Here is a 9629-nt window from a genome sequence, read left to right on the forward strand (position 1 = left end):
CTTTTTACATTGCAGATGGTTGTGAGCCACCATGTGGTGCCTGGGAATTGAACTCAGGACCTCTAGAAAAGCAGTCAGTGCTCTTAACCGCTGAGCCATCTCTCCAGCTCCAGAGTGGGACTGTCTTAAACTAACACAAACTGTTGGTTTTTTTTTTTTGTTTTTGTTTTTGTTTTTGTTTTTGTTTTTTTGAGACAGCTTCTCACAAATGTACCCCAGGCTGCCCTCAGATTCACTGTGTAGCCAGGAGGACTGGCTGCTCCACCTCCAAACGCATGTGTCTCTGTGTGTGTGTGTGTGTGTGTGTGTGTGTGTTTGTACATGAGACATCACATGCAGGTTATACAGGACAGAAACGGCATCGAGGGTTTCATCCACATCAGGAGAGACACAGCCAAATTTCACCTATTACTATACGAAAGATAAATGCAGCCTTTCTTTTCCATTTCTGGGCATGGAGTCCATGGCCTCATATGACCTAGGAGAGGCTCCAGCCCCTTGCTGGAGGATTCTAGGCGGAGCTCCATCCTGACCACGCCCTCAACCCCCCTCAATGGAGATTTCTAGGCAGGCTCCACCCATGACCACGCCCTCATCGCCCCTCACTGGAGGATTTTAGGCGGAGTTCCATCCTGACCACGCCCTCATCGCCGCTTATTGGAGGATTCTAGGCGGGGCACCATCCATGACCACACTCCCAGGATGTAGGTATTTTTTATGTTTTTTTTTCCTTTGTTTTTGTTTTCTCTCTTTTTGTTCTTTATTTCTCTGGTTCTGTGAGGTTTAAATTTTTATTTTGTTTGTTGTTTGTTCACGTATGTTTGTGCCTGAGTGTGGGCACTGGCTGATACGCCATGGCCAGGCCAATGCAGGGTGCTGTTATCCTCTTTGGCTCTGCCTATTTCTTCTAGGCAGGGTCTCTCCCTGAACCTGGGTCTTATGTTTTCTATCCTAGGCTAAAAGGAGGGTGTTGCTTTGTTCTTGGCTCCCTTGGCTGGGGTTACAGGAATCCTGACTTGTTTCCTTGTGCTAGGAATTGAACGTTGGTTCTCTGAGAGAGCTGCAAGCATTTCTAACCATTGGGCCACCCCTCCAGCCCTTGTTTCTGTTGGGATTCCTGGCAATGTGCCTCCCTATGCAGCCTCCCATGCTGGGATTCGAGGCAGGGGTGGCCATGCTCAGTTGTACATGACTGAAGGTGGAGGGGCTGAGAAGGCAGGCACCCTGGCCGGTGCACACTGTGGCCGAACCTGGGCTCCAGGTCAGAGCTGGGCGTACTGTGGTGCCTTTTACACACAGTGAATGGGTGAATGAATGAATTAGTGAGTGAATGAATGAGCTCAGCCAATCTGTCCTTTAAATGGCAGAGGGCAGCCTGGGAAGTTGAAGGACTGGGCGGGAATCAGAGAGAGGCTGAGTAAAAGACTGAGCCCCTGGGGCAGGATCCAGGGAGGCCAGCAAGGCCCACATAAGGAATGGACACTGTTCATGGCCCAGTAAGCTTGGCTGTGACCTTGGCTGTGACACCCACTGCAATCCCCCCTCCCCGTGTCCCCCACGCCCACCCTCCATTTCCCACCCTCAGCTGCAGCAGGCAGCTTAAAGCCCCACAGAAGCCACATGCAGCACAGGGGAGGCAGGATCCACGTGTTTATTGCAGGAAGACAAGGTCTACGAGAGAACGGTACACAGACCCCACATGGGATGGGGCTCCCACATGCGGGGGGCAGGGGTGGGTCACAGCAAGCGAGGCCTGGCGGGGTCCCCAGCACCAGAGATGCCTGGGCAGGTTGGCCAGCAGCCAGGGTGGGCTCCGGCCTCCCCTGCCACCCAGCCCGGTTCTCCCCAGGATGGGCAAGGCCAGCCAGGAGAAGCCTGGGGTGGCCCAGAGATTGTGCTATCAGGGTGTGTCCCTGAGAAAGGGCTGTGACCCCCTGTCCAGCCAGGAGCCACTCCCGGGGCTTGGGAGCAGGTGGCAGCTGTGGGGGCCCTGGGCTGGCTAGAGGTCAGGGCTCAGCTATGCTCAGACTCAGGCTTCAGGCTGTGGCTCTCCCTGTGCCTGGCACACAGAAGGGAACACAGTGGGGTCCGGCCTACTTGGTCATCTGGCTTCAGCCTTCTTTCTGCTTCTCTGTCTCTTTGTGACCATGTCTTTGTCTCTCTTTATCTCCTTTATCTCTGTCTCTGTCTCTCTCTCACACTCTCTCACACTCTCTCTCTCCCTTCCAATACACACTCTCTCTCATTCTACCTCCCACTCTCCCTCCCTCTCACACATACACTCTATCTCTCTCACTCTTCCCCCACACACTCTCCCCCTTCACACACACACACTCACTCTCCCCCCTCTCTCTCCCTCTCTCTTTCTCGTCCCCACCCCAGAGGTTCCAGCTCACTCAGGCCACAGCCTGGTCTGTAGCCACTGTGAGGTGATGACCTCACACTGAGGCCTCTGTACTGCAGCTTTGTCACTTCTGAGCCAGGAGCCAGCTTGCCACAGCCTGGAACAGACCTGGTGCTCATCAGACAGGCCTGTGTCACCCACCCCTGAAAACACAGAGCCATACAGACACACCACAATGTCTAGGTGCCCCCCCCCACACACACACACGGCCACTTACACTGTGGTCTCACTAAGAACACAAAGTGGTGCAAGAACACCCCATCCCAAGACAGACACACACCCATCCACACACACAGGCACATAAACACAGAATTCTAAGTCACCCTCATCTGGGTGGGACACAGGCCCAGGAGCCACTCAAGTCTCCTGGACAGTCTCGCAGATACCACAGGGGCTCCGTAACTCAGGGCAGACATGGGGGACAGTCTCCAGAGTACACATGACCAGCAAAGAGGCTCAGATTCTGTCAGAGCCCTAGGGCAGCAGCCACTAGTCCTATCACCGCACACAGGGACTTTGCTGATAGACTCTCAGCTGGGCACCCCACCCTCAGCACCCCAAACCCCCAGTCGGGGTGGCTGTCGAGGTGCCACTGTGCCAAGGTCTCTATCTCAGCAGAAGGCTGGTGTCCAGGTGGGCAGTGTCCAGGCAGCCACTCCACACTCCAAGTTCAGGGTTCCAGTGTGCCTCCCCTGAAGGGACAGTCCTGGGCTTGTGCTGTGGGCGTCTGCTATTCCAGAGGTGGTACTCGGGGTGGCCAGGGCATTGCTGCAGGCCCTGTGTTTATTGCCTGGTGCCTGAGGCCCAGCCCTCGGGCCCATCCACCCTGGTGTGCAGACAGGAGAGGACAGGGGTGTTCTGGACCCAGGGAAGGCCACAGGTCAGAGGTCACGGGGAAAGGACAGGATCAGGTGAAAGAAATAAGATATTAGTGAAGGAAGATGAGGTCAATGGGCACTCCCCAGAGGTCACAGTGATAGAATGTGAGGGACAGGGACAGTGGGCATGGCTGGGCACACAGGGACAGAGATGGAGAGGCAAGGTAACCTCTCTGGGCCTGACTGGGATGAGCAGTTCCTTAGCCAGGTCCCTGTTTTCAGATCCACAGGGATCAAACCTCCAGTGTGTGGTTGTGGGGTGCAGATAGAATGGGGGTGGGGGAGCAAAGAGATATAGAGGGAGAGGTCTGCAAAGGATGAAGCTATGGAGGTGTGAAGAGGCAGGGATGGAGCCCAACCTTACTGTAGGCTGGTGGGGACAGGAAGAGGGAAGAGAGATGGAGGAGGGAGGGGCAAGGCAAAGGAAGGAAGGAGGGGGAGAAGGAGCAGGAGCAAAGAAGGGAGGAGCAGAGAGGAGGAGAGAGGAGGAGGTGGGGAGGAGAGGAATACTAAGAGGAGAGAGGAGGGAAGGGAGGAGGGAGGGGAGAAGGAGCCCGGGAGACTCAAGCTGGCTCTGGCGGGCTCACATGAGCGCGCACTTGCCCTTGATGCGGTCAGCCCTCTTCTGCTTGCTGGAGCGTTTGCCGTCCACGCTGAGGCTGACGCTCCGGCGCGTCTCGAGCGTCAGCAGCTCCTGGAACAGCTCCTTCACGTTGTAGTTCATCTTCGCTGAGGTTTCCATGAAGGCGCACTTCCACTCCTGTGCCACGGCCTGCGCCTCGCGCGTGTGCACCTCCCGCTGCGTCTCATCACACTTGTTCCCCACCAGCATGATGGGGATGTCCTCCACGCTGCCCTTGATCTGCACGATCAACTTGTAGATGGGGCTCAGCTCATCCAGCGACTGCTTGCTGGTCACCGAGAACACCAGGATAAAGGCGTGGCCCTTGGAGATGGACAGCCGCTGCATGGCCGGGAACTGGTGGCTGCCGGTGGTGTCCGTGATCTGCAGTGTGCACACGCTCTTGTCACAGCTGATCACCTGCCGGTACGTGTCCTCTATGGTAGGGATGTAGGTGTCACGAAACGTCCCCTTTACAAAGCGGAGCACCAGCGAGCTCTTGCCCACGCCGCCTGCGCCGAACACGACCACACGGTAGTCATTGCTCTGTTCTGGCATCTTCTCCGGAGCCGGCTTGGAGGACAGGGCCGGCAGCTAGAACCCCAGACCGACCCTGTTGGAGAAAGGACGGTGAAACATGTAAGGCCTTATGAGACCAGGATAGCTCCCTGTCCCAATGGCCGGGTCACAGTGGTGCTGGTCCTGCCTCCATGCCACCCAAGTATCTCCCAAGTGGTCCTCGCAGCTGCCCTGGCTGCCCTTTCTGACAAATATAAGGCCAGGAGTGCCCGGAGCAGAGGCCGGGCTGAGCCTGAGAGATGGTGCTGATGAGGCCAGGATGCAAAGACACTCAAGTCAGCACTCTGGGTCCCACCTCAGACCTGACTTCCACCCAGCCTCCAGCTCTGCACCAGTGTAAGCGCCTCACTCCCTGCATTTTGCCATCTTCCTGCCCCATCCTTATGTGTGAGAGAGAGACCCTGTCTCAAAAAAAAAAAAAAACAGGGTGGGTATTGAAAAGTCTGCTCTTGTGACTACAGCATGGGCTGTTCTCACAAAGACCTGATTCTGTTCCCAGCACGCACATGGCGGCTCACAACCACCAGGGATCTTACGCCCCCTTCTGGCCTCCGAAGGCACTGCACACATGTATTGTTCAGACTCACATAAACAGAAGGGAAAAATACATAGAAAAGAATCCCAGCCGGGCATGGTGGCGCACTCCTCTAATCTCAGCACTCAGGAGGCAGAGGCAGGTGTATTTCTGAGTTCGAGGCCAGCCTGGTCTACACAAAGTGAGTTCCAGGACAGCCAGAGTTACACAGAGAAACCCTGTCTCAAAAAAACCAAAACCAAAACCAAAAAAAAAAAAAAAAAAAAAAAAAAGAATCACATTGTGAAAAATCAGATGTGGTGGTACACAGCCATAATCCTAGAGCCAGGGAGCCTGAGGCAAGGGGTCAGTGAAGTATGGGCTACTCTGGGTTACAGAGTGAGATTCTGTCTAAAAAATACAACCTAGGGTCAGAGGCCAGTCTAGACTGAACATTGAGACCATGTCTCCAACAAAACAAAACAAAAACAACCAACCAACAAAAAAAAGCAACAAGAAAAACAAGACGGTAAGCAGATATCAGACCTGAAAACAACCATCACACAAACACAGTGCTTCAGCCCTACGTGTCCTGAAGACAGGCTTCCATCCTGGCCCTGGGAACCTGCCACATGAAACAGCCTCCTAACTGACTCTGACATTGAGGACATCCAGGAATCGCACGCGTAAATCCTGAAGCAGAGGTTCCTGGGACTCACAGCCCAGGCCAAGCCGAGAAAGCCTCGAAGCTAAGTGGGGGCTCCCTGTTCCCTATGCCCATGCCTTGGCTTCCTGCTCAGGCCACTGTGTTCTCAACAGAACTCCTGGCTGGGACAGGATTTCTCTCCTGTCTTTGCTCAGAGAAGTTCATGGCTCTCAGAGGGTCACACAGTATGAGGACTCCTAAATTAGGAGAGGTAGGGGAAGACTGTGTGGAGGGGACACTAGGGAGGTCTGTCCCCACTACTGCTGTCCCTTCCGATTCTTTTCCTCAGCATGGTTCACATATGGAGATGGTTGAGGACTCCCTGGAGTTAGACTTAGGGACTATGACACTGAAGGGGTGACTATGTCCTTGGGGTTCAGTTTTCTCTTTTATGGGATGGCACACACCTAGGCTTTGCCTGAGATAGAGAATCAGGAATATGGTTAGGGGTAAGTGCCTCAGGTCCAGCCTCCAAGGAGCCCCCGAAGTTATGGCAAGCTGGGGTTCCAGGGTGGGGACGAGCATCCCCCATGGGGTTTGAAGCCATATTCAAAATTATCGAATGTGCCTAAATAAAAGGAAAACACAACAACTGGAGCCAACACTAGTGACACCAGAAACTCTCGAGCTGGACACTTACTTGAAGTGTTCCAGCCCTCTACACAGGGTACTTCTTGGCCTGGGGAAGAGCTGGAGTGCTGGCGTGGGGATGCTCCCCAGCCCAGCAGTCTTAACATTTTTCTTGGTGGGTAATGGGAGGAGATGCATGGTGACCCCACCCTACTGCCCAGAGGGGATCTAAGGTGGCAAATGGAGGTGGGGCATGCACCCCTCAATGCAACTTCTTCTCGGTAGTGGGCACCAGGGGCTGCAGTGCCCAGTAGGGATGCCCACTAGATGGATGCTGAGGTTTGGGCCCCCTGACAAGGAGGGTCTTGTGCAATCCAGATCTCCCTCTTTTGGGGATCAGGGAGAGGGCCCTGAACTTGCAGTGGGACAAGCTCTGCTCAAGGTCACGCGTTCTAAGAGGTGGTATGACTCAGAGGGACTTAAAGCTGGGCCCTGCTCAGCTGCTGTGCCCAGGGGGCTCTGAGGTGCTTGGCCACACTGTCTGAGTCACCCAAGCCCTGGGCCAGCCTGCCCCAAACCTCTCAGTCCACAGAGCAGCACAGGGCAGGGCCCTGGGACCCTGAAGCCACCTCAGGTGCAAAAATCCAGGATGGCCTTGGCGGGGGAGAGTCTGGGGGCAGGGGCACTGACTAATGGGGGTGGCTGATTTAGGGGCTGCAGGCTAGGGGTATGATGATGAACGGGCAGTTTTAGGGACTCAAGGGAATGGGGCTTCCTGGGAGTCAGGGTCTCAGAGGAGGGAAGGAGTCTTGAGAGAGGGGCTTGGTCACGAGGGTGCAGAGCTCTGTGGGGGGCAGTGAAGGACCTGGGCCTCAGCGGGCAGTTCGCACAGGGTATGTATGAGGGGACCAGGGCCCAGAAGGTCCCAAGTGATGCTCTGCGTGGTCAGGTAGGGGTGGGGCGACCGGGAGCTGTCCATGGTGACCGCTGGACTCCCGGGGACAAGCAAAGCCTGGTGCGGTGGCCCGGGAGGGTGGGGCCGGAACAAAGGGATCATGGTGGTTTGGGGACCCCTCCCCACCCTCTGTGGCCGCGGCTGCCCCGCCGCCTACCTGGGCCGCTGTGGTCCCCGCCGCTGCGCTGCTGTCCGCGCCGCCGCAGTCCCGATGTCCCCGCCCCAGCTGCGCTCCGCCCCGCCCGCCCCGCCCGCCCCGCCTGCCAGGACCCGGGCCCGGGCAGCTGCAGCCCCAGGTCACCGCCAAGCCCGCCCTGGGTGTCCATCAGCAACCGGGGGCATGCAGAGCTCTGGGCATCGTGACACCCACACCCACGCATACCACGTGGCTACCTGTACCTTAGGGAACGCGGGTGGGTGACAGGGCCCATCGTGTGAGGTCCTGAAGACATGGTGACCAATAGTCAGGGGTCGCCCCAACTGCAAAAAGGGAGAACTGGAATTGGGGGGGGGGGGCAGAGTGATCCAGCGACGGGCAGAAGGAGGTGATGGAAGAGGGTGTGAGCTGAGTATATAAACCTTCATAGATTAAGATGTCAGCCACACCCGGGAGCCGGAGGCAGGAGAATGGCTATGAGTTTAAAGCCATTCTGAGATACAGAGTAGAGACCCCTATGGGAGAAGGAAGGAAGGGTTCGGGAAGAAGGGGAGAAAGAGAGGAATAAAAGACAAAACACTAAGAACCCTATTATTGGTGTTGTAGCTTGGAGGGCCAATCGATTCCTTGGCAGCTATGGGATCCATCCTGAGCGTGGCAGAGGCCCAGCCTGACATGTCGACTTCGCATCCCAACACTGGAGGCAGAGCAGGAGGACCAGGAGGTCAAGGTCAGCCTCTACATAGTTTCTGGAAAATGTGAGACCCTGCCTCAAACAAACAAAAAGAGGAAAAGAGAAAAAGACCCCCGATGTTCATCTGGTATGTGGTCTAGGGAAGCCATCTTGCCAAGCCTGCTGTCGCCCTGGCTCCACCCACACACTGCAAGGAAAACAGAACAAAAGTTTACTTTGTATCATTAAATATTGGGGCCAGTGAGAGCGCTCAGAAGGTAGAGGTGCTTTCTTCCAAGCCTGACAGCCTGGGTGGCTCCCTGAGACCCACGTGGTGAACAGAGAGACCCAGCTGAGAGACCCAGCTCTAACTAATTGTCCTCTGATTTCCACACACACAGAAACTGATAAAGAAAATGTCACTTAAATTTTGTTTTAATTTTTAGATTTATTTGTATTTTCTGTGTATGAATGCTTTGCCTGCATACCTGATGCCCTCAGACATCCAAAGAGGGCATCGGGTCCCCTGGAGCTGGAGTCACAAACAATTGAGAGCCAACATGCAGGTGCTGGGAATCGAACCTGGGTCCTCTGGAACAGTTGTTAATTAATGAGCCAGCTCTCTGAAGACTGATTTTAAAGTATCTTTGTTTGTGGTAGGGGCTTGCTCTGTAGACCAGGCTGGCCTCTTGCCTCTTCCACTTAGGCCAGCTAAAGGCCATCCTCTTCCCTCTCCTGGTCCCCCAGGCTCACCCACTCCTTCCCTGATCAGTTCTTTTGTTTTGTTTTGTTTTGTTTTTCGAGACAGGGTTTCTCTGTGTAGCCTTGGCTGTCCTGGAACTCACTTTGTAGACCAGGCTGGCCTTGAACTCAGAAATCTGCCTGCCTCTGCCTCCCAAGTGCTGGGACTAAAGGCGTGCGCCACCACCGCCCGGCTCCCTGCTCAGTTCTAACATGGCCCCTTCTCCTGGCGTTACAGCACAGCATGCCAACTTGGAGTCAGGATCTCCATGGCTGGCCTAGCTCTTTCTTTGCTATTTGTGCCCATTCATCCTAGGCTGCCTCAAGCTGTTGCCTGATGAATTTACCTCCTTCTTAGTCTGGCCCTGTGGGAGTCCTTCAGAAGGTGGCTCAGTCCCCCTACCCTGCCTCAAGATGGAGTCAGTCTAGTGGGAAGCCAGAGCTCTATTCTGGAAGACCCTGTCCTAAAAAAGTGCCCCAGGCTACAGCTTTACCTCACTCCCCCGAGTAGCTGGAAAGAAACCCATAATGAGGCCCTATTTCTTGAGTACTGAGAATTGGGATGGGAGTTTGGGGCTAGCAGGCAGGCTTCCTTTGTCTGTGATGGGTGCCTGGGTCCCCTGAGAGACTGGGGGAGCTCTCAGCACAGCTCTGACCAGCTCCCTGGCTTTCCTTCAGGCACCAGCCCAGGCTGACTCACTGGAAGGAGCCTGGCCACATGCTGATGCTATTTATAGATGCCAGGCCAGGCTCTAGGCATCAGGAGCCACTGAAGACAACCTTAGTTCCTGTCTCCCTCTTGCAGTAGCGCCTGTGTGGGGACACTGTAC

General features: G+C 55.3%; 1 protein-coding gene across 2 annotated transcripts; it reads right to left on the reverse strand.

Annotated features, from left to right (window-relative positions):
• Positions 1–1635: 1635 nt before the first annotated feature.
• Positions 1636–7882, reverse strand: Diras1 (DIRAS family, GTP-binding RAS-like 1). 2 transcript variants are annotated; one of them, XM_006513438.4, is made up of 2 exons: positions 7628–7882; positions 1636–4517 (listed from the first exon to the last, which is right to left on the reverse strand). In XM_006513438.4, the coding sequence occupies exon 2, from the start codon at positions 4460–4462 to the stop codon at positions 3866–3868; it is 597 nt and encodes a 198-aa protein (XP_006513501.1). In that variant the 5' UTR covers positions 4463–4517; positions 7628–7882; the 3' UTR covers positions 1636–3865. The 2 variants fall into 2 exon arrangements, with proteins under 2 accessions (XP_006513501.1, NP_660252.1); NM_145217.2 differs by lacking the exon at positions 7628–7882 and adding an exon at positions 7386–7424 and having other exon boundaries at positions 1637–4517.
• Between the last annotated feature and the right edge of the window lie 1747 nt (positions 7883–9629).

This window comes from Mus musculus, chromosome 10 (genome assembly GCF_000001635.26).
Source record: "Mus musculus strain C57BL/6J chromosome 10, GRCm38.p6 C57BL/6J".
Lineage (NCBI taxonomy): Eukaryota > Metazoa > Chordata > Mammalia > Rodentia > Muridae > Mus > Mus musculus.

Coding starts and splice junctions, on each gene's coding strand:
- Diras1 (XM_006513438.4), bottom strand. CDS start 4,462: ATGCCAGAACAGAGCAATGACTACCGTGTGGTCGTGTTCGGCGCAGGC.